This window comes from Ipomoea nil, unplaced genomic scaffold (assembly GCF_001879475.1).
Source record: "Ipomoea nil cultivar Tokyo-kokei standard unplaced genomic scaffold, Asagao_1.1 scaffold1834, whole genome shotgun sequence".
Taxonomy (NCBI): domain Eukaryota; kingdom Viridiplantae; phylum Streptophyta; class Magnoliopsida; order Solanales; family Convolvulaceae; genus Ipomoea; species Ipomoea nil.
The window spans coordinates 1,010,285-1,035,677 of NW_017618262.1; the positions used below are offsets into that span (position 1 = coordinate 1,010,285).

Sequence of the window (25,393 nt, forward strand, 5' to 3'; positions counted from 1 at the left end):
TAATTCGCTGGTCAAATCCGCTAACATTAACCGCTAACTGCTGATTATCAAACAAGGACATTGCGATGTAGTTCTCACTTCAATTTGTTGTGTGATTTGAATACTCTCTTTGTCAACAAATCTCTCAATTAGTTAATATGACTGACTTTATTAATTATGTTTTTTTTTTAATTTTTAATTTTTTCATGGTATTAATAAAATACTTGGTAAATAAATATATAACATTATTTGGTATTATAACTTTGATATTTAATTAAAAAATAGTGCACAAAAAAGATAATAGACAATGTAGTGAATATAATTAATTGATTAATTTGAATGTAAAGAATTTTTACATTGGAAAAAATAAAGACAATATAACTAATGAAATTATTTCTCTTATTTAATTTTTTTTGAATGCATTCTCTTATTTAATTTATTGATAATGAATAATTATTTTTTTGAATAAAGACATAGTACACACATAATTCTAAATTAAAGAAATGCATATGTATTATTTTTTGTTGTAGCTACTAAATTATTAATTATATAATAATTTAATAAGAGTAAAATAGAGTACTAATTATGCCAACTTTAATTTGATTGGGATGAGGTTCGAACCTGAGACCTTTCTTATTAAAATCAATGAGTAAGTTAACGGTGAACTAACGGAAACTAACAGAAAAGATAATATTTAACGGATATGATTATTCATTAAGGATAAATTAGGAAATCTCAAGGAAAAATTAAAATCTGATCAATCTGAACCATTCATTTGATTAAAAAACTTGACCGTCATTTTTTCTACCCATTATAGGTCTAACTCTCTTGGGCTCTTATTAGTATAGTAGATATTTATAAGAACTTATGGAGATGTTTAGTGTAGGAACCGTTGGTAGGAAAACAAATAATAATCAAAAATAAGATTATTATTTTCTGGAAAGAAGAGAAGAAAAGATGAAGAAATTTGGCTAGTGTTTGGTGTTGGGTTTTTGTAAGAGTCAAGTGTGCACTCTTTGCTTAAAACCTTATTTGCCACCTCCCAAAGATGCTAGGAGCGTTGTGGCCTAGGCTTCCCAGGATAAAATTTGCTATGATTCAGTGTTTGAGCATTCAAACAAAGAATCCGGCGAGCAAGACGTGGTTATGAACACAACAGGCAAAGAAAGTGAGTAGCAGCAGAATTTTGAGGCTGGAAAACAATGTTTCGTGTACAGTGGTAGTGCTTGTAGTGTCTAAAAATTTGCTTCTCACTACCTCTCTTATATAGGGGTGAAGGAGCCAAAAGCTTTTAATGAGGCACTTTAAGGCACCCCCCACTACACCTTGTAACAGCAACATTTACCATGGGTTTCAATTCAAAAATAAAGATTGGAATTAATTCCGTAACAGTAAGAATTGAACCCAACAGTCACAGAAAGCAGTACAGGTTCGTGTAGGCCGAAACTTCCAGTTTCGACCATCAGTCACCATGGCCGAATGTAAATTTTTCCGGAGTTTGGCATAACTTTGCCCGCAAGGCCAGCGGCGCACACGAGCTCAGGCTTGTATCAAGCCTTTTTCAATCTCTGCTAGTTGGAATTTGATTTGCCACTGATAATTGTACCACAAAATAGCCACTTAACATGCCTTTTTATGCCACTTTTAAGCTATTTTTTCCAACATTTAGTAACCACTATTCTATGTAATATATATATATATATATATATATATATATATATATATATATATATATAGACAATGGTAATGAAAAGATTACTCTATCTCTCCTTTTTGTCATTCTTGCATATTATTCTCTGCAATTCATTTTCCTTGTTAACTATATTTTGATACTATCAATTTTCAAAAAAAAAAAATATTTTGATACTATCCATCCTGCAAACTTATCGGTTAGGAGCTAACAAGCCAACGGACACAACATTACAACAGGGTTATAATATTTCATTTGCTAATGCTATTTGACATTAAATTGATTAATTGAACTCCAAAAAAAAAAAATGAAATCGATTAATTTGCAATTATGATTAATTTTTATTTAATTTGTATAAAAATTTGTGATATTTATAACGTGTGATAAACACAATATGACGCATACGGTTTTCAATGTGGTTAGGTTGTGCAATGCATGTATCACAACTAGTACTATGCGAGTCTTGCAACGCAAGACATTTGTGAATTTTGTTGAGAGTTATTTATTGTCCAAATTGCTACTTCTATAATTTTTATTGTCATTGTTATAATCATTTCGATTTAATTTCATCACTCACTCATACTCATTTGTAGTCATTCATAATGGTCTTTGAATTTGGTTGTGCATTGATTTTAACTAAATAAATTATACTTAATAAATAATTACATGCTTATACGTTTACACTTGCTATTGGGAAAAAAAATAGAGAGAATAATAATAATAATAATAATAATAATAATAATAATAATAATAATAATAATAATAATATTCACTACATTGTCTTTATTAAAAAATAAATTATTCATTATCAATAAATTAATTAAGAAAAATAATTTCATTAGTTATATTGTCTTTATTTTTCTCCAATGTAAAAATTCTTTACATTCAAATTCATCAATTGATTATATTCACTACATTGTCTATTATCTTTTTTGTGCACTATTTTTAATTAAATATCAAAGTTATAAAACAAAATAAAGTTATATATTTATTACCAAGCATTTTATTAATACCATGAAAAAATTTAAAAATTTTAAATTAATAATGTCAATTATATTAACTACTTGAGGGATTTGTTGACAAAGAGAGTATTCAAATCACACAACAAATAGAAGTAAGAAAGTACCTCGCAATGTCATTATTTGACAATCAGTAGTTAGCGGTTAGCGTTAGCGGATTTGACCAGCTAATTATATCAACGGTTGGTAAAAAGATATTTGAAAAAATTAGTTGTTTAAATTAACATTTAAAATGACTTAAGGGTATAATAATAATAATAATAATAATAATAATAATAATAATAATAATAATAATAATAATAATAATAATAATAATAATAATAATAATAATAATAATAATAATAATAATAATAATAATAATAATAATAATAATAATAATAATAATAATCATAATAATAATAATAATAATAATAATAATAATAATAATAATAATAATAATAATAATTGTTTTAATAATAATTTTTTTAAAAATATAGATGTGTTTTGAGAAATCATTCTCAAAAACGTTAAGTGAAAATATTGTAAATTACAATGTTTGTATTTTCAGTGGTTTGGAACAAATTGTTGCTTCAAACGGTTGAATAACCAAAACACTTTCTTTAGCATTTTGATCTTTGGATTACATCATATTTACCAATCGTCCAATATCTTTGGGTTACATTATAATTAAAAAATTTTAAATTTTTACTACATCTAAATTCCTTAAATTAGGAATTTCTTTATCCATAATAATTTATTCAACAATAATGGTTGAACTAAATGAACACTGAGCAAAACACCTAAAGGACTGGTAGCAGTAGCAGTAGCAGTAGCAGTAGCAGTAGCAGTAGCAGTAGCAGTAGCAGTAGCAGTAGCAGTAGTAGTAGTAGTAGTAGTAGTATTTCCACACATGCGTTGCACGGAATGAATTTGTTATAATATTTTAAAAATATTTAGATTGATATACAATTGTATAAATTATAACAAATCCCATTAGTATTTACTAAATTTGAAGAATCGAATGAAAATTTTTTTGTTTATAATTTGCAGATTCGAAAATATTATATGGAGGTGTCGAATTGTGTGGGCAGATTATAAGATTTTTAGTATGAGTTACTTTCATTTTTGGTCATAGATTTATTGGTGTCAATCCACTTTTAATCATTTTTTATCAGAACATCCCTTTTTGGTCCTAGTCTTATTGTGACATGACTAATTTTTATCCTTTATAAAAAAAATTGTTGAAATTTTGTTAAATACGGGGGCATTTCGCTCTTCAATTATGATTTTTTCAAAAAAAAATAAACATAAAAAATATAACGGGTCAACACACTTTGTATTAAAAATATCAAAATGTCAATTCAATTTAACGTGATTTCAACGATTTTATTGATAGATGACCAGAATTGGTCATGTCACAATAATACTATGACCAAAAGGGGATGTTTTGATAATAATAAAAAAAGAGGACTAAGGCCCTATTTGGTAAAATGGCTGTTAGCTGATAGCTGTTAGGTGTTAGCTGATTGTGTTAATTAGAGGGTATAAATTAGCTGTTAGCTGATAGTTGTTTGGTATAATTTCTTTTCTCAAAAAGCTAATTGAAAAAGTTGCTTGGAGTTGCAAAAAGCTAATTAACCAAACATTTATATTGATATTTTAACTAAATCAAACAATTAATAGTGGTCAAATAAGCCAAAATTGGCCTATAGGCCAATTTTTTACCAAACATGACCTAAAAGTGGACTGTCACCTATAAATCTAGGACAAAAAATGGAATTAATTAACTCTTTCTAGTATTTATAGTGCCAGATTTATTTGTATTGTTCTATTACGAATATGAATTGTGATGTAGAATTATAATACAAATAGGATGGTAGGAATCAATATATTCTATAATACGAATAGGATGGTAGGAATCAATATATTCTATTAGAATTATATTATACTATTTTTACAATATTAGAATACACAATTGAATGTAAAACTGTAGTACGAATAGAAAAGTTAAAACCAATATATTCTATTAGGAATGGTATTAACAATATATTTTGTTTTGTTTTTATATATAGTATAGAATAGAATATATAGTATATATAGATTAGAATACGAAATTGAATGTAGAATCGTAGTAGGAATAGAAAAGTAGAAAACAATATATTCTATTATGAATTGTATTAACAATATATTTTATAAGATTGTTTTGGACAACAAGCGTGGATAAATGTAGATAAATAGATATAGATAGATTATGAGGTAGTAGTATAAGAAACAAATAATAATTATTAACATGTACAATACCACTTGTCCACATCACATTGTAATGAGTAATGACTAATAAATAATTAACTAGTAATTTACTAGAACACACAAAAGTAGGTTTGGCAATTCTACTATTGGATAATACGTGTATATTTAAACAATAGATTTTTATTTATAGATAAAAAGTAAAAGTCAACAAAATTATCTTTATGACCAAACACGTCCTAGTGATCTGTTACCACTCAGATTCTGTGATTATTTATATGCGTCGACCATGCCTTCTTCTTCCCTCCACAACACTTTTGTCTAGACTAGATTAAAGCTAATAAGTTTTCTGATAAGATCGCAGCCATGAAAAATGTTCAAAGAGCTCTGCCGCTGCCATTGTTGGGGCTTCTGTTACTGCTACTGTGTTCATGTGCCCCGGCGGCCATGGCGCGTCGGCCGGTGGGATACGTGAAATACAAGGATCCGACGAAGCCGATTTCGTCGAGGATTCGAGACTTGATTGGGCGGATGAGTTTGGAGGAGAAGATCGGGCAAATGGCACAGCTGGATCGCAAGGGCCTGACGCCGGAGATCATGAGGGATTACTCCATTGGCAGTGTGTTGAGCGGGGGCGGAAGCGTGCCGAGGGAGGAAGCCACGGCGGCGGAATGGGTGGAGATGGTGAACTGGTTCCAAAACGGTTCGCTGTCGAGCCGGCTCGGGATTCCGATGATATATGGGATTGATGCTGTTCATGGGAACAATAATGTCTACAAGGCTACTATTTTTCCCCACAATATTGGATTGGGTGCAACAAGGCAAGCTCTTTTCCATCTTTACCTTCTCAATTTTTCTCTTACCTATAATTATTATTATTAATTAACCAAAATAAATTACACTAGGTCCAATAATACCATGCACTTTATAAAGTTGTATCGGCAAATCCCATCCAAGTCGGTTAGATTGTTTGACTTGGTAACCAGTTACAAGTTTTTGACTTCTAACGGGTAGGATCCTATTTGGATTATTGTGGCACGGGTAGGATCGGGGATTTTGGTGGTCCTGTTTTTGTAAATAAATGAACCCTACCAAAAGTACCGTTCTAAAATTGATATTAGATCCTCAAAATTGTTGAGGCTGACCGAGTGACTTATTAATTTTCTTGGTTTGAGTCTGTTCAACTATGAGCAACCTAATTAAGCTGGTTTACCTACTGCATGGTTTACCTAGCTAGTACACACCTTCAAATAGTGCATACGAATTTATCTTGTCAATACAATTTAATAAAACAAAATGTACAACTTTACAAAATACAAGACACATTACACAGAATAACATTTTTCTTATTATTAAAACAAGGTTATATGTTTTCGAAAAAAAAAAACAAGTTTATATATTAATGCGTACACTCAATGACTCAAGGTTGTTGACCTTGTATAGCTATATATGTGAGCTAAAAAATTGCTAGTAACAGTTAAAACTGTTACATATACATCTAAGTACCTTTATGGTTAAGCAATAAAGTCAGATATCCAATAATAAAGCAAAACTAAGACTTGTATTAAAATCATATACACGCAACCCATGGTCTCCTTTTATTTTATTTTATTTTTTTTTTTGAAGGGACCCATGGTCTCCTTTTTTTTTTTTTTTTTTGAAGGGACCCACGGTCTCCTTTATTTGGATAGGTTTTGGACAAATTTATCTTAAAGTTGCCATGCTTATATTATAAATATAAATAAATAAACAGAGTAAACTATTATTTTCATCTTAATTTTTGATTAAATATGAAAAGAATCAATTGTTGATATATCATCACTCTATTTAAATAATTTCATTAAATAATATCACAATTAAGTAAAACTACTTCATTAAATAGGTGTTAAACAATAGTACAACATTATAATAATTGATGTGATTTCACACCACTATCATTGTCTATAATTTTATATATTTCTTCTTCAAAACGTTACAATACTTCATGTGATTTGATACAGGTGACAAGGTGTCATTGTCTATATATCATCTTAATATATACCCCTTCCTCAAAACATTACAGTACTAAACTTGATATAATTTTATACTAATCTTACCAATTTCTCCATCAAAACATCAATTTATTTAATTTTGCAGGGATCCTCAACTAGTGAAGAGAATTGGTGCTGCAACAGCCCTTGAGACTAGGGCTACTGGCATAACTTATGCTTTTGCTCCATGTATTGCGGTATTTTCACAATCACTATTTTCAACATATATTTCTTCACAATATAAGTTAAATCATATTAATTGGTTCCTCTCTTAAAGGTTGTGGTTACTTTAATTGTTCTTTCTCTAATTTTTCATTTTCATTTTCTATTTTATAAATTATAGAAATGTACAAGTAAATGAGTTTTGTATTTTTTTTTCCTCCATATAATAAGTTCTATACATTTTTGGTTGGTCTGGTGTGAAATTATCTCATTTATTCCTTCAATAAAAAGTATACGGAGTAGTACTTTTCTAAAATCATATTTTAAAATAATAAATTATACATCATCACATAATTTTTTTTTTAAATTCTTTATTCAGTAAATGCAGATCATTTATGTTTCCATCCAATTTGAGTAATGTTTGAAAATAGTGCTACTTTTGTACATTTTCTCAAGTGGAGGAGAAGGGATAATATTTGATTTAACGTATATCCTATGAAATGCAAGCTTTTGGTGAAACTTCAATTTAATTTCAATGTCAACTTTAATGAAAATCTTTAAAATTAATTTTATTATTTTTTTTTTTTTAAAAAATAAAAGGTATGCAGAGATCCAAGGTGGGGACGGTGTTATGAAAGCTATAGTGAAGATCCTGAAGTAGTGAAAGAAATGACAGAAGTCATACTTGGCTTGCAAGGAGATGTTCCCCAGGATTATCCCAAGGGCTTTCCTTATGTTGGTGGCAAGTATGTTCTCTACTTTCTTTTTATTCCCTATTTCCCTTTTATAAATTAATTTCTACGAATAAATAAAAAATATAATGACAGTATATGGTAAATAGCTGCTAGCTGATTGGATTTTTGAGTTTGGCTAATTGATAACATTAGTTAATTGTAAAAAAATATTTGGTAAATTAGTTGTTAGCTGATAGCACAATGTACAATTTTACAAAGCAAATAGCACTAGTATTGTAAAATTCCAATCATTATATCATGGACTATGGTCCACCTTGTGAGATAAATTATCAATATAAAATTCATTTTTAATCATTGAATGTTTCTAATTGTGTACTGAAGGTTCGTATACATACCTACCAAACAATGAACTTTCATTACAAAAAAAAAAAACCTTTAATTTATTACACTCCGTATTAAAAACGAACATTTATGCCTATAGTCTGCATTGCAATGTGGACCATGATCCATAATATGATTTTCTGTAAAATTCTTCTTTAAATAAATAATAATAAGTTGTTTTCCATTCTTGTCAAGGTCTTTCTAGTACGATTTGCGAGGTTCTGTTATTTTGTTAATACACACTTACCCTCGAATAATGATCGTGGGTTTCTTTGATTGTAGGAAGAAGGTAGTTGCTTGTGCAAAGCATTTCGTGGGGGATGGAGGTACAACGTACGGAATAGACGAAAGCAACACAGTTATCGACTGGGATGGATTGCTGAGTATTCACATGCCGGCGTATTATCCCTCCATCCTCAAGGGCGTTTCCACCGTCATGGTCTCCTATTCCAGCTGGAACGGCAAGAAAATGCACGCCAACCGCGCTCTCGTCACCGACTTTCTCAAAGGAACTCTTGACTTTAAGGTACATTTATGTCGTACTAAAAGATTCTTGAATAATTAAGATTCTAACGATGTTTGATTTGATTCTTTTTTTTTTTTTTTTTCTCAGGGTTTTGTGATCTCGGATTGGGAAGGGATAGATAGGATCACTACTCCGGATCATTCAAACTACACGTACTCAGTTTTAGCTGGTGTTGGAGCTGGGATTGACATGATCATGGTTGCTTATAACTACACAGAGTTCATAGACACTTTAACTTACTTGGTCAAGAACAAGTTTATCCCCATGAGCCGGATCGACGACGCCGTTACGCGGATCTTGAGAGTTAAATTCATCTTGGGTCTCTTCGAGGACCCACTCGCTGATCTTAGCCTGGCTGATCATCTTGGAAGCCAGGTTTGAATCTATACCTGAAACTAATCCTAATTGGCACCGGACCGTTTTAGAACTTATAATCTGTCTTAAGAGATGAGAGTACACGGCCACCCAACCAATTAGTTGGTTATTTGTTTGCAATTGTATTTACTTGTTGATATGTGGTGATTAGGCTCACAGAGATTTGGCAAGAGAAGCAGTGAGGAAATCAATTGTTCTATTGAAGAATGGTGATGATGATGATGAGGCTTTGCTTCCTCTCCCTAAAAAGGCAACAAGAATCTTAGTTGCAGGAAGTCATGCTGACAATTTGGGCTATCAATGTGGTGGATGGACTATCACTTGGCAAGGCCAAAGTGGCAACATCACTACCGGTACAAATTCCTTTTCATAATCCATAAAAAAGAAAATACTAACCCAAAAACTTATATTGATAGTACCACATATAATCGTGTATGGTATCAAGTACTATCAACATGGATATCAATAGTATTCAGTATAACTAAATATATTATACATGATTGTATCTAATACTATGTTATCGGTGTTAATTGTAGGAACGACCATATTGAAAGCTATATCAGACACAGTTGATCCAACCACAGAAGTAGTGTACAACGAAAACCCTGACTCCGACTTCATTACAAACTCCAATGATTTCGCCTATGCCATCGTCGTCGTGGGAGAGCATCCCTACGCCGAGTACGACGGCGACAACATGAACTTAACCATCCCCGACCCCGGCCCAGCCACCATCGCCACCGTCTGTGAACACATCAAGTGCGTGGTGGTGCTCATCTCCGGCCGGCCGCTAGTGTTGGAACCCTATCTCCCCAAAATGGACGCTCTAGTGGCTGCATGGCTCCCCGGAAGTGAAGGACAAGGCGTGGCTGATGTTTTGTTTGGGGATTATGAATTCACCGGAAAGTTACCTCGGACTTGGTTCAAGACCGTCGACCAACTCCCTATGAACATCGGAGATTCCCACTATGATCCGTTGTTTCCCTTTGGGTTTGGACTAACAACTAAACCACTTGTTGCAGATGCATAAGGCCGGGCTATATATATATAGTATAGTATAGTATAGTATAAATAGTTAGGTAGAACATATATATTGTGGATCATATCGACATTTTTTCGAGACGATCCAAAATATTTGAATAAATATAGGGTTATTATTATTATTATTATTATTATTATAGGTAGATTGTGATCTGTTGTCATAATAAATAATGCATATATAGTCAATCAATGTGGTGTCCAATTAAGTTATGATCTAATAATTATTTATATTAAAATTCATCATGTGTTGTTTATAGGTCAATGTACCTATGTATTATCGTGTTTTGTTTAATTTAGTCATTGCACATTTATTCTGTTCAATCTAGTTCTCTACTTTAAAAACTGTGAAACTAAGAATAATTATCCAAATCTTATTAGGAACTAATTATTTATTTTGGACATACTAATTTAATATATTGGTGGTAAAAATAATTAATTTTAAATATTTATAAAGTAATATATGAGGAGGAATATAAATATCGCGTCACGTAACTTTAGTTAACGGTAATATTAACAACATTATCTATTGTCTTTAATTGCACCACTTTTGAAGATTAAATTGAACAAAATAAAGGTGTAAGGATTAAATTGAACAAAATTCTATAATACAGAGACCTCGTAGATACTACAAGATTGAAGTTTTTTATATTTAAAAATGGTAGTGATGTATAACTAAATTGGAGTTGGGACCCAAAAATGGCTGCTTGACTGCTTCATCCCCCAGGTCCAGATTCTACTTACTATATTGGGAGAAGAGGAGAAGAAGATTCTACTTACTATAAATACAAAGATTCTACTTAATTACTATAAATACAAAATGACAATTTTCGAAGGAAGAGATTTCGGCTATGCTTTATGTGATGTCATTTTCATATAATTGTAATGGAAAATATTTTGTTGATGCATGAATTCAATAGTTATTTATAAATTTGATTGTATTTATTCGATTTTGTTATGAAACTAATCCAATTAATGCGTCATTAAAGAAATAGTAAAATTGAACCCCAAAAAAAAAACAATAGAAATTAAGTACAAAAAAACTAAACACAATGTATAAATATTCCATCCATTAGTATACTTAATGTGTATTTTTGATATAGTAAAAATACATTATTTATAGATGAGACTCAGTCATTCGCTTGTAGTCCGGCCATCATAGTTCGCAGTAGACTGACTCCTCATATGAACTGGGCTTGTTTTGATGGGACATTAACCGGCTTTTAAATCTTAGCGCTTGTTCCCCTAGATAAAGTACCAAAAAAGAAAAACAAATCAATAAAGGATTACAAACATGCGATGAAACCTATTACCATTACTTAAAACGGAATTTCTCTAAACAAAGTACTAAAATGATCAAAAGTGTCCACAATTTAATAGTCTAAGATATTTAAAGACAAAAATGATAATTTGAAACTATTTTTTTTGAAAGCCAAAAGGCATTGGCATATATTAATGAATGAGAGAAGCTAAAAAGTTAGGAGGGACATAGTCCCAGTACATAGAGTGGTCCTGATCAAAAGCTATCGTAGCTAAAGTATGAGCATGTAAATTAACTAATCTAGAAATAACATTCAATGAGCAATATGAAAAAAGGGCTATAGCTGTCCGGCATCTCCACCACCCCTACATAAGATAGGATGGTCGTAGGACTGGAAAGTAAGTGGTTCGGAGTTCTGAGCAATCAGCCAAGAGATCCACGTGCAATTCATTACGCTCCTTGAGCCAAGATAAAGCCTCCTTGCATGCAAGTGCCTCTGCCATAAGGGGTGAGAAACAACCCGGAAGCTTGCCATTTGTTGCCGCTTTGAACGAGCCATCCTGATGCAAAAGCACTACACCGTATGTTGCATCGCCCGAGTGCAGGCGGTATCCCCCATCGAAATAGCAACGTGGTCGGCCTTGTGGCATTGGCGCCACCGTAGGCACGCTGCGGCTCTGGCCTCGGTAGTGCGCCTGGGCGTACGCTGCCATCGCGGCAGTGGACCGCCTCCACACACCGGTCGGTCGTGCCAAAGCCCATTTCCATATGGCGTCGTTTCGGGCGCTCCATAGGTGATAAAGGACTGCAACCGCCATGCCAAATTGCTCCTCTAATAGATTTGCCATAGCAGCCGTTAGCCATACTGGGAATGAAAGAGCAACAATATTTGTAACAGGCAATTCCGAAATATATCACACTAATTTAGAATAATCACAAGAAACTAGTGTGTGCATAACATCTTCATGAGATAAACCACACATAGAGCATGTTGGATCTACTTCAACTCTCTTTATAATCAGGTTATTCGTAGTAGGGAGAATATCACATAAAGCTCTCCTTTATCAAAGGCACCAGGATTATGCTCAAAATCTCCAACAATCTGCCTATATGCACTCTTAACAGAATACATTCCCCGTTGTTCCCTGTACCAATACCCAGGGCCGTTCCAAAAAAAATTGGGGCCCTGTACAATATCATAATTTGGGCCATGTTTTCATAAGTAATTTCTATATATAAATAATTGTTACGTTGTTCAAAAAGTTGTATCAACATATAAACATTGCATAAAAAATACATCTAAATTTTTATTTAAAAAGTGACACGCGTCGTGCACATTTAGACTCAAAATCATCTACCAAACTTTTGAATTTATCTTTAGGACCTTTATTTATTGATAAATCTCTTTTAGGACCATCTTTCGCAAGAATATCTATTAATTTAGAATCAAGGACATCTCAATTTCTTGGATCATATATGTCAAATAAAAGCGAATCACTTGGTTTATCTTTGCGACAAACATCATCTAAACAACTATCATCATTCATATTATTTTCATTGTCACTGTGATTCCTATCATCATTGTGCACACTATCATTCAAATTTTTCTCAATCTCACAATCATCTTGATCTTCTATATGAAGATTAGCATCTAATAATTTTTCCTTGGCATCATCTTTTTGCTCATCTATTTGAGTTTGGTTTGTAATGAATTTTTCAAGAGCTCCCTTTTGAGATTGAGTTAGTTGCTCAATTCTTCTTTTATTTTTACGCTTATCAAACCCAGATGAATATTTTCTAAAAGACATAATTATAAAATCCTATAGAAAAAAAAAGAATTTATTTAGAAACTCTATAAATAAATAAATAAATAATCAATAAACAAAATATTAAATATATTATTCTGAATTCAGAATTATTAAGTCATGTCAATAAAACAATAAACAAAAATTGTGAAAAATACGTAATTTTAATTACCTGTTAAGGGAGTTAGAACTTGAAAGTTTGCGTGATCAAGAAGAATTGAAGAATCAGTTGAGCTGTGCTCTGCGATCTGCTGAATTGCCAATTGTGAATTGTCCAATTTATTAGGGTACTAGTACATAGTTTATAGGGTTTCGAATTGCCAAATTGCAAAATTGGAAATGTCTTTAATTCCTTATACTCTGAACATGCTATTGCCTAATTGAGATTTGAGAATTTTTTAATTGAGATTTCGGATTAGGAAATTTAATTGCCGAATTGCAGTTTTGGTAATGTCCTTATTGTCTAACCTAATTGTCCTTATATATATAGATTCTTTTTTTTTTTTAGGTTTTTAAAGCAATTTGGGCTCAATTTTCGTTTTATAAAATAAATACTATTATTACTATATATACCTATAGTTTTATTTTTAAAATATGGAGCCCCCAAAAATTGGGGGCGCTGTGCGGTCGCTCATGTTAGACATGCTCAGAACCGGCCCATGACAATACCAAGAGTCCTCATAATCCAGGCTAATAGGGATCCTAGATATACGAGTCACATCCTCTGGTTCAAATAAATTACTTAACATATGGGGATCCCATGAATTTGTTTGTTGGTCAATCAAACCCACTACCTTAGCTTCACGCAGTTCCTCAGGCATTATTGTCTGCACTAAAGGGCTAGGATTATCATGTAGCCAGGGGTGACCTCACCCGATTAAAGTTGTTTCCCCATTTCCAATCATTCTTCGAACCCAGAGCAAACCATATCATGTGCAGCCATTATACTCCGCCAACAGTAACTTGGGCAATTTCCCATTTTAGCATCAATAAAAGAGGTTGCCGGGTAATAACGAGCTTTATATATCCTAGCTGCAAGAGAGGTAGGATTAGTAAGAAATCTCCATGCCTGTTTCCCCAACATAGCCAGGTTAAAGTAACAAAGATCTTTAAAACCCAATCCCCATATTTCTTAGGGACACACAACTTGTCCCAAGCCTTCCAATGGATTCCTCTATCCACCCCTTTCCCCACCAGTATTTGTTCATTGTCCTCTCAATAGACAAACAAACTGATTCAGGTAGCAAAAAAAATACTCATTGAAAAGGTAGGCATAGATTGGGCCACACTTTTCAAAAGTACCTCCTTCCCAGCCTGAGACAACAGTTTTTTGTTCCACCACCCAATTCTCTGTCTGATTTTATCTTCCACATAGGAAAAAACTGCCCTTTTATTCCTCCCAATGAACGATGGTAGATCAAGATATTTTCCAAAATTGGAGGCTTGGTCCACTTCTAATTAAACAATTCGCCACCACTTCTCTATCATCCCATGTGGTATTCCTGCTGAAACAAATATTAGATTTGTGATAATTAACCATTTGACCAAACAGGTTCTCATACCTCATTAAGCACTTAATCACACTGGCATCCTAGAAATTCGCTTTAAAAAATAACAGACTATCATCCGCAAAGAAAATGTGTGATACTGGGGGGCCCTCTAGCTACCCGACATCCGTGTATTGACCCTGTTAATTGAGCTTTGTGTAAAAGCAAAGATAACCCCTGTCTGAAACTATTTAAATGTAAAATTATATATGGACATCCGTTGAAATTAATTCGATTTTGAAACTTGAAAAAATATAATGTGTTAGCTTCAAAATTAATTTTTGGATATTTCTAATAAATGATTTTATCTGAGTATTAAAGTATTTTTTATTATTATTATTTTATCGCAAATAACATTTCCTAGGAATAAGGGTCAAAATTGCCAACGAAGTCTGAAAATGCAATCAGGCCACTAAACTAAAAAAGAAAATGTAATTATCCCTTCAACTAGTAAAACCATAGCAATTTCATTTTATAGCCCGTAAACTCTCTTCTCAAACGGTGGCCTAGCTTACGTGGACGCTTACCTAGCATTTTATTTCATTTGCTTTACTTTTTTCTTCCTAACACATTGTCTTCCCCTTTATTCCATCTATCTTTTCTCCTTCCTCTTCGACAACAACAAGAGCAAAAAGATTAAGCGGTGCTAGATAGCTACCATTAGCGTTCTTTGTATCAGTTTCCGACGGGGTGTCCATGGCTCATCTTGTCGTCTCATTGGCCATGTCGGTTTATGTTGTGGTGGTACTCTGCTCGTTGGTGACCTTTTGGTGGCCGGCATCCTCACTCGTGGGCCTTCTTCCCGGTATTACGTTGTTGGTTGTCCAGGGTTTGTAACTTTGGGGCTTGATGCCGGAGTTTTAACCGTACTCCGGCAAGGGTTGGTCTAGTTTTATTTTTGGTGTTTCAAATGATTTTACATTTTCTGGTGGGTTTGTTCTGCGTGAGCTGGGAGAGAGAGGGAATTGGGAAGGAGTTTTGCTGGTTATGTTTTCTTTTTGCAATATATTTTTGTTTTCTTTTTGATATTGTCGAGGTTGGAGGGAGAGAGAGAGTGGGGACTGGGAAGGGGTTTTAGAGGTGGGAGGGATTAATGTTGGGGTTGTTCGATAGAAGCAATTTGGGAGTTGTAGAGGTTGTTCTATCATGTTCATGTTCTGATTGTGTGTTAGTTTTTATTATTGTCTAAAGAAAAAGGAGAAAAACATATGGAAGAAAGAAGAGGGCTAGGAAGGAAGAAAGAGTAAACGAAATGATAAGGACGGTTTTCACACATCCATCAAGTATCAAATCACAGTATAGAGTTTAGATATCGTTCTACTGAAGATGGCTCTTGTAATGTTAGGAATTAAGGCAAAATGGAGGAAGTTAAGCACAAGCTAAAACTATCCTTATATAACCTAGGCCAATCGTTAAAGAGTTGGTTTGATATGATTTAACAAATAACAAAATAGACAAGCAAAACAAAGGACCGGGACTTGGTTGATCAAGCTAAGATGCCAAAAATTATACTAAGGATTAGGGAATTAAAAGGCATAGGGTAAGTGAGATGCACAAAAGTGTCCAAATACCACTCTCGTAGCTATTTGGACTTGCAACCTCACATTGAACTCCACTCTCGTGACAATTCAACCCAAGGATGCCCAAACAAGAACACAAGACAAAGATTCCCCTTAACACTCAAAATACTCTCGTATTAGGTATTAAGTGTGTGAATGTGTGGCTAGTGTACAAGCTCTACTCTCGTAGCAACAAACACACTCCAAATCAAGCATATAATTGGGATCCAACAATCATACACAAATTTCTCAACAAATCCATTTCACACAACAACCCTAGATCACCCAAATAGTCCCCTTTTGCAATACAAGTCAAATAGGCATCAATAGCAAGAAATCAAACCAAATCCTAGTCCCAAAACATTTAGCTACTCACAATATAACAATAGATACACAATATTAAAAGAGTAATTGAAAACATAGATGAAAAGTAGAGATAAGAGATGAATAAGAAAACTTCTTGGTAGGGAATATCCCGACCGACATAAGCTTTACCACGACCGACTTGCCTTTGTTTTTCTCTCTTTGTTTTTGCAGGTAACAGGTCGGGCTTCATGCGAAGAACCTGGTCGGGATCTGACCGGGAGTTGCCCGAGCCGTAGTGTCGACCACCGAGCGGTAGCCCTTTGGCAAGAGAGCTGACGAAGGACACGTGGCAGCTCTTTACGACGACAGACAGGGCACCCGGGAGGATGACACGTGGTGGCTACGTGGAGAACATGCCGAACGACCGGATTCTTGTCCCCGGCACAGCGGCTATAAATACCCACAGTAGCTACAGTGTAGAGGACTTTTGGACGATCGATAGGTTGTTACTAGAGAATCCCGACCGTAGTCAGTCGGCACTCAGAGCAACCAAGTAGATTGTACTTAGGGCCTTTACCGTGATCAATAAAGATTTTACTTGCTTTGATTGGTCTCGGGTTTATTTTATATTGCTTACGTAGGATTAGCAGTATCACTTCACTGTTGAAGCTTTGAAATCCAAGATTTGCAATGTTCTTGACCTTGGAAATGGAAAGGAACAAGTAATCTACACTAATCTAAGCTATTCTAGAGCTAAACCTAACTAGAGAATGAAAGGGAAATGAAAGATGTGTTTTTAGGTAGAAAAATCCCCTTTTAAATTGGCAAAAACGGGGCTGTCAAGTGTTGCAGAGGCTGGCCAAGGGCGTGGCCACTCCCGTGGCCAGAAATACAGGGCACACTGCCCAGTGGCCACACCCGTGGCCACCAGGCAGTGATCCGCATGTGCACTGTGACCGTCTTCTTAGTACTTTTTCGCCCTCGAAAAGTTTGAATTAGCCTTTGGTGTTTGAATAAAAGTTGTAGCCCTTCAAGTTGGATTTACAATGGCACAAGAATCACTTGATTTGGACATTCGTACGTAGAGATATGACCAAAATACCGAGTAGTGGACGATTTGTGCGGGAATTTCAATTTCTTGCTCTTTTGCTCCACTTTTGCCTTTGTTTGTCCATATGACCAAGACCATAAACACACCATAATTTGGTTTTCTAAAAGGTGTTGCCCCCATCTTCATAGCTTCTCATTGGCTCCCATTGACTCTACATGCATTCGAAATGCCCCAAAAATCATTCAATTCATCTAAATCATCAAGAATTACACATAAACACACAAATGAATCAAATGAGGACATTTTGGGCAAAATTATAACAAATAACAAGAAAAATAAGCTTAAACGCAAGGTGAAAATATGAACATTTTGGCACTTATTAGGAAACAAAATAAAATGCCAGGTAAGAGTCCACGTCAGCTAGGCAACCAGTTGAGAAGAGAGTTTACCGTTATAAGGTGAAATTGCTATGATTTTACTAGTTGACGGAAATAATTGCACTTTTCTTAGTTCAATGGTCTGATTACATTTTCAGGTTTTATTCAGTGGCTAATTTGACTCTTATTCGTTTCTTATTAAATAATGCGTTTGAACCTAAAAATAATATATAGGAATAAGGGTCAAATAGGCCATTGAACTGCACAATAATGCAATTAGGCCACTGAACCTTAAAAAAAACAATTGGGTCCCTAAACTAACAAATTTCATGCAATTAGTCTAATTTACTAGTTTTGCAGGTTAGTAGCAAGTCACCCCAAATTAAACGAAATTGGTTAGTTTAGGGACGACCCAATTATTGTTTTTTTTAGATTGAGTGGCCGAATTGTATTATTGTGTGTAGTTCGATCGCCTATTTGAGCATTATTCTCAATATATATCTCATACTTAGTTTAGGGTTTAATTTTCAATTTTTAAGGGTCAACCGTATTAAATGCGCTTGACCCTATCATGGTTGAAAAAGTCAGTAGGCATTCTTTGGACGTCCGGGGGCACCTAGTGCCTAAGTGGCGATTAATCGGCGCATGTTTATTTTTAATTTTTTAAGATTAATAATTATAAACTATTTAATACTTTAATAGTTAATACTAAATGTTAAATATTAATTCTAACAACATATAAAGTTTGAACAATTTAGGATTATTTCATTCAAAACAATGTGAAATAACTCCTTTTTAAAAAGAAAAAATAATAGCTAATCGACCGACTAGGCAGTCTAGTCGCCTAGGCGGTCAGCGCCTAAGCGACCTAGTCGGCCGGGCACCTAGACTGTAATACCGATTATGGTGATACGCTAGGTGGTCAACCAACGCCTAAGCAGAATTTTTGCAACACTATACCCTAAAATCACTCCCGAACTCTAAAATCTTAGAGAAATTCAACCAAATACATTCAAATAGTATAAAATATCACATAAAAAAATCTGAATGATGAGATGCAAAACATGTAAAACAATTTGATACGTAGAAACTTAAGAAGGTTTTTATAAAACAAACTTATTAGAAGCATAAACTATGTTGGACTTAGAACAAAAATCAAGAAATTCATTTTTGCAATATGGAAAGGTTTATAATATATATTAATATGAATAGTAAAATTTGTCCCATAATCAATTCAATTTTTGTTACTATTCTCTTCTTGATTTCTTCTTCCTCTTAAAAATCAGAGTTGGGAGAAGTATTGATAGTGTCAGATTTATCTGTATTGTCCTGTTACGAATAAGAATTTTAATGTAGAATTATAATATGAATAGAATTGAAGGAATCAATATATTCTATAATACGAATAAGATCATAGAAATTAATATATTCTATTAGAATTATATTATACTACTCCGTATTTTACAATATTTGAATACAAAACTGAATGTAGAATTGTAGTACGAATAGAAAAGTATAAAACATATTAAGAATTGTATTAATAGTAGATTATGAGTTAATAGTATAATAAACAAATACGGAGTAACAATTGTTAACATGCACTACACCACTTGTCCACATCACATTGTAATAAGTAATGACTAATAAATAATTAACTAGTAATTAACTAGAACACAAAAGTAGAAGTCAATAAAATTATAGATAAAATATTTTTATTTATAGATAAAAGTAGAAGTCAATAAAATTATCTGTATGACCAAACACGTCCTAGTCACCACTCAGATCTTGTGATTATTTATATGCCTGGACCGATGCCTTCTCCTTCCCTCCACAACACTCTTGTTGAAATTAAAGCTAAGTTTTCTGATAAGATTGTAGCCATGAAAAAAGTTCAAAGAGCTCTGCCGCTGCCATTGTTAGGGCTTCTGTTACTGCTCCTATGTTCATGCCTCCCGGCTGCCATGGCGCGTCGGCCGGCGGGTTACATGAAATACAAGGATCCGACGAAGCCGATTTCGTCGAGGATTCGAGACTTGATTGGGCGGATGAGTTTGGAGGAGAAGATCGGGCAAATGGCACAGCTGGATCGCAAGGGACTCACGCCGGAGATCATGAGGGATTACTCCATCGGCAGTGTGTTGAGCGGCGGCGGAAGCGTGCCGAGGGAGGAAGCCACGGCGGCGGAATGGGTGGAGATGGTGAACTGGTTCCAAAACGGTTCGCTGTCGAGCCGGCTCGGGATTCCGATGATATATGGGATTGATGCTGTTCATGGGAACAATAATGTCTACAAGGCTACTATTTTTCCCCACAATATTGGATTGGGTGCAACAAGGCAAGCTCTTTTATTCCCATCTTTACCTTCTCAATTTTTGTCTTACCTATAATTATTATTATTAATTAATTAACCAAAAAAAAAACTACACTAGGTCCAATAATACCATGCACTTTATAAAGTTGTATCTTACATTTTAGGACAAACCCCATCGACGTTGGTTAGATTGTTTGACTTGGTAATCAATTATAAGTTTGACTTCTAAGGGTTTGTTTGACTTGGTAACCAGTTAGAAGTCATTTTGACTTCTGACGGGTAGGATTTGTGGCCTTGTTTTTGTAAATAATTGAGACCCTACCAAAAGTTGTAAGATTAATTATAGAAGGAAGAATCGTGTCATCTTCAATGGTGGTGCATGATTTGGAAAAACACATGAGTTTTAGGCAAGATAGAAAAATGGATTTAATTACAATTTTTTTTTTCTTAAGCACCCTCAAAATTGAGGCCATCCAGCCGAGTGACTTATTGATTTTCTTGGTTTGAGTCTATCATCTATCAGCAACCTAAGCTAGTGTACTTCCTTGTGGTATTTACTGATTAAGGTCATAATACATGATTTACCTAGTTAGTATACACACCTTTAATTAGTGCATACGAATTTATCTTGTCAATACAATTTAATAAAACAAAATGTACAACTTTACAAAATACAAGAAACATTATACAAAATAACATTTTTCTTATTATTAAGACAAGTTTATATATTAATGCGTACACTCAAGGCTGTTGACTAGTAACAGTTAAAACTGTTACATATATATACATCTAAGTACCTTTATGGACTAGGACTATGTGGTCCAATGGTACCCGGGTTGGACTTCCATTTGGAAGATTGTAAGTTCGAGCCTCAGTGGAGGCGTTATTAGCTCTTTGTGTTTCAGTAGGTTGAGAAAGTATATGAACAGATACTACAATGTAATAGAGCTAGTAGCATTCAAAAAAAAAAAAGTACGTTTATGGCTTTATGGTTAAGCAATAAAGTCAGATATCCAATAATAAAGCAAAACTAAGACGTATTAAAATCATATACACGCAACCCATGGTCTCCTTTATTTGGATAGGTTTTGGTCCTTTTGGACAAATTTATCTTAAAGTTGCCATTCTTATATTATAAATAATAATTAAAAAAACAGAGTAATACTATTATTTTCATCTCAATTTTTGATTAAATATTAAAAGAATCAATTGTTGATATAGCATCACTCTATTTAAATAATTTCATTAAATAATATCACAATTAAGTAAAATTACTTCATTAAATAGGTGTTAAACAATGGTACAACATTACAATAATTGATGTGATTTCACACCACTATCATTGTCTATAATTTTATATATTTCTTCCTCAAAACGTTACAATACTTGATGTGATTTGGTACCATTGACAAGGTGTCATTGTCTATTATCTTAATATATACCCCTTCCTCTAAACATTACAATACAAAACTTGATTTTTTTTTGAATGCTACTAACTCTATTACATTGTAGTATCCGTACAAAACTTGATATAATTTTATACTAATCTTACAAATTTCTCAATCAAAACATTATTAAAATTTATTTAATTTTGCAGGGATCCTCAACTAGTGAAGAGAATTGGTGCGGCAACTGCCCTTGAGACTAGGGCTACTGGCATAACTTATGCTTTTGCTCCATGTATCGCGGTATTTTCACAATCACTATCTCGAATATATATTTCTTCACAATATAAGTTAAATCATATTAATTGGTTCCTCTCTTAATATCGTGGTTACTTTAGTTTTTCTTTCTCTAATTTTTCATTTTCATTTTCTGTTTTTCAAATTATAGAAATGTACAAGTAAATGGTTTTTGTATTTTTTTTTTCTCTGTATAATAAGTTTTATACATTTTTAGTTGGTCTGGTATGAAATTATCTCATTTAATCCTTCAATAAAAAATATACGGAGTAGTACTTTTCTAAAATTATATTTAAAAAAAAATTATACATCATCACATAATTTAAAAAAAAAAAATCTTTATTTAGTAAATGCAGATCATTTATGTTTCCATCAAATTAGAGTATGAATCCTATAAAGGGAGAGACCAATTCTATCTTTGACTAATGTTTTAAAACGGTGCTACTTTTGTCCATTTTCTCAAGTGGAGGAGAAGGGATAATATTTGATTTAACGTATTTCCTATAAAATGCAAGCTTTTGGTGAAACTTCAATTTCAATAATGTCAACTTTAATGAAAAAATCTTAAAGATTAATATTTTTTTTTTTTTTTAAATAAAAGGTATGCAGAGATCCAAGGTGGGGACGGTGTTATGAAAGCTATAGTGAAGATCCTGAAGTAGTGAAAGAAATGACAGAAGTTATACTTGGATTACAAGGAGATCTTCCCCAGGATTATCCCAAGGGCTTTCCTTATGTTGGTGGCAAGTATGTTCTCTACTTTCTTTTTATTCCCTATTTACCTTTTATAAATTAATAACTACAATTAAATAATAAATAGCGGTTAGCTTATTGGATTTGTGAGTTTGACTAATTGATAGTATCAGCTGATTGTAGAAAAATGTTCCGTAAATTAGCGGTTAGCTTATAACTGATTACATGCAAAATTATTTTTGTAAAAAGTTACTTTAAACAATTTTTCTGTCTCTAGTAATGACAGTGAGTTTCTGATTGTAGGAAGAAAGTAGTTGCTTGTGCAAAGCATTTCGTGGGTGATGGAGGTACAACGTACGGAATAGACGAAAGCAACACAGTTATAGACTGGGATGGATTGCTGAGTATTCACATGCCGGCGTATTATCCCTCCATCCTCAAGGGCGTTTCCACCGTCATGGTCTCCTATTCCAGCTGGAACGGCAAGAAAATGCACGCCAACCGCGCTCTCGTCACCGACTTTCTCAAAGGAACTCTTGACTTTAAGGTACATTCTATTATATATGTCGTACTAAAAGATCCTTGAATTAAGATTCTAATAACGATGTTTGATTCTTTTTTCTCAGGGTTTTGTGATCTCGGATTGGGAAGGGATAGATAGGATCACTACTCCGGATCATTCAAACTACACGTACTCGGTTTTAGCTGGTGTTGGAGCTGGGATTGACATGATCATGGTTGCTTATAACTACACAGAGTTCATAGACACTTTTAACTTACTTGGTCAAGAACAAGTTTATCCCCATGAGCCGAATCGACGACGCTGTTACGCGGATCTTGAGAGTTAAATTCATTTTGGGTCTCTTCGAGAACCCGCTCGCTGATCTTAGCCTGGTCGATCATCTTGGAAGCCAGGTTTGAATCTATACGTCAAACTAATCCTCATTGACACCGGACTGTTTTTAAACTTATAATCTGTCTTAAGAGATGAGAGTGCACGGTGGTTATTTGTTTGCAATTGTATTTACTTGTTGATATGTGGTGATTAGGCTCACAGAGATTTGGCAAGAGAAGCAGTGAGGAAATCACTTGTTCTATTGAAGAATGGTGATGATGATGATGAGGCTTTGCTTCCTCTCCCTAAAAAGGCAACAAGAATCTTAGTTGCTGGAAGTCATGCTCACAATTTGGGCTATCAATGTGGTGGATGGACTATCACTTGGCAAGGCCAAAGTGGCAACATCACTACCGGTACAAAATTCCTTTCATAATCCTTAAATATATATATATAATATTAATAGTACCAGATATAATCAAGTACTAGTATTCCGTATAACTAAATATATTATACATGATTGTACCTAATACTATGTCATTGGTGCTGATTGTAGGAACTACTATATTGAAAGCTATATCAGATACAGTTGATCCAACCACAGAAGTAGTGTACAACGAAAACCCCGACTCCGAATTCATTACAAACTCCAATGATTTCGCCTATGCCATCGTCATCGTGGGAGAGCATCCCTACGCCGAGTACGACGGCGACAACATGAACTTAACCATCCCTGACCCCGGCCCAGCCACCATCGCCACTGTCTGTGAACACATCAAGTGCGTGGTGGTGCTCATCTCCGGCCGGCCGCTAGTGTTGGAACCCTATCTCCCCAAAATGGACGCTCTAGTGGCTGCATGGCTCCCCGGGAGTGAAGGACAAGGCGTGGCCGATGTTTTGTTTGGGGATTATGAATTCACCGGAAGGTTACCTCGGACTTGGTTCAAGACCGTCGACCAATTCCCTATGAACATCGGAGATTCCCACTATGATCCGTTGTTTCCCTTTGGGTTTGGACTAACAACTAAACCACTTATTGCAGATGCATAAGGCCAGGCTATATATATATATATATATATATATATATATATATATATATATATATATATAGTATAGTATAGATAGTTAGTTAGAACGTACACATATATATTGTGGATCAAATCGACATTTTTTCGAGACGATCCAAAATATTTGAATAAATATAGGTTAGAATTATTATTCGTATACGTAGATTGTGATCAATTGTCACAATAAATAATGCATATATAGTCAATCAATAATGTAGTGTCCAATTAATTAGTTATGATCTAATAATTATTTATATTTAAATTTGGCATGTGTTGTTTATAGGCGAAAGTACCTATAAAGTTCATGTACTATCGTGTTTTGTTCAATTCAGTTTTTTACTTTAAAAAGTAAACTAAAGACAATTATCCAAATCTTATTAGGAACATATTTGTAATTATTTATTTTGGATATACTAATTTAATATATTGGTGGTAAAAATAATTAATTTTAAATATTTATAATGTAATATATGAGTAGGAATATAAATATCGTCAGTATCACGTAACCAAAGTTAACGGTAATATTAACACTATTAACTATTGTCCTTAATTGCACTACTTTTGAAAGTACTGAGATTAAATTGAATAAAATACGATATAAGGATTAAATTGAACAAAAACTTATAATACAGGGACCTCGTAGATATTTTGATCATTGTTTATAATTAAGATTGAAGTTTTTACATTTAAAAATAGTAATGATGTATAACCAAATTGGAGTTGGGACCCAAAAATGGCTGCTTGACTGTTTTATCCCCCAGGTCCAGATTCTACTTAC

At 33.6% G+C, this 25,393-nt stretch overlaps 1 protein-coding gene and 1 pseudogene across 2 annotated transcripts; both read left to right on the forward strand.

The window, feature by feature from the left end:
• The first annotated feature begins 5,246 nt into the window (after positions 1-5,246).
• On the forward strand, positions 5,247-24,813 carry LOC109193047 (beta-glucosidase BoGH3B-like). Of its 2 annotated transcripts, XR_002056190.1 has the most exons (8): positions 5,247-5,735; positions 7,051-7,141; positions 7,707-7,852; positions 8,465-8,708; positions 8,796-9,083; positions 9,235-9,436; positions 9,620-10,233; positions 24,754-24,813. XR_002056190.1 is itself a non-coding variant. In XM_019343837.1 (7 exons), the coding sequence occupies exons 1-7, from the start codon at positions 5,281-5,283 to the stop codon at positions 10,111-10,113; spliced, it is 1,920 nt and encodes a 639-aa protein (XP_019199382.1). In that variant the 5' UTR covers positions 5,247-5,280; the 3' UTR covers positions 10,114-10,252. The 2 variants fall into 2 exon arrangements, 1 of the variants encoding a protein (XP_019199382.1); XM_019343837.1 differs by lacking the exon at positions 24,754-24,813 and having other exon boundaries at positions 9,620-10,252.
• LOC109193048 lies at positions 19,824-24,626 on the forward strand (annotated as a pseudogene).
• Positions 24,814-25,393: the final 580 nt, after the last annotated feature.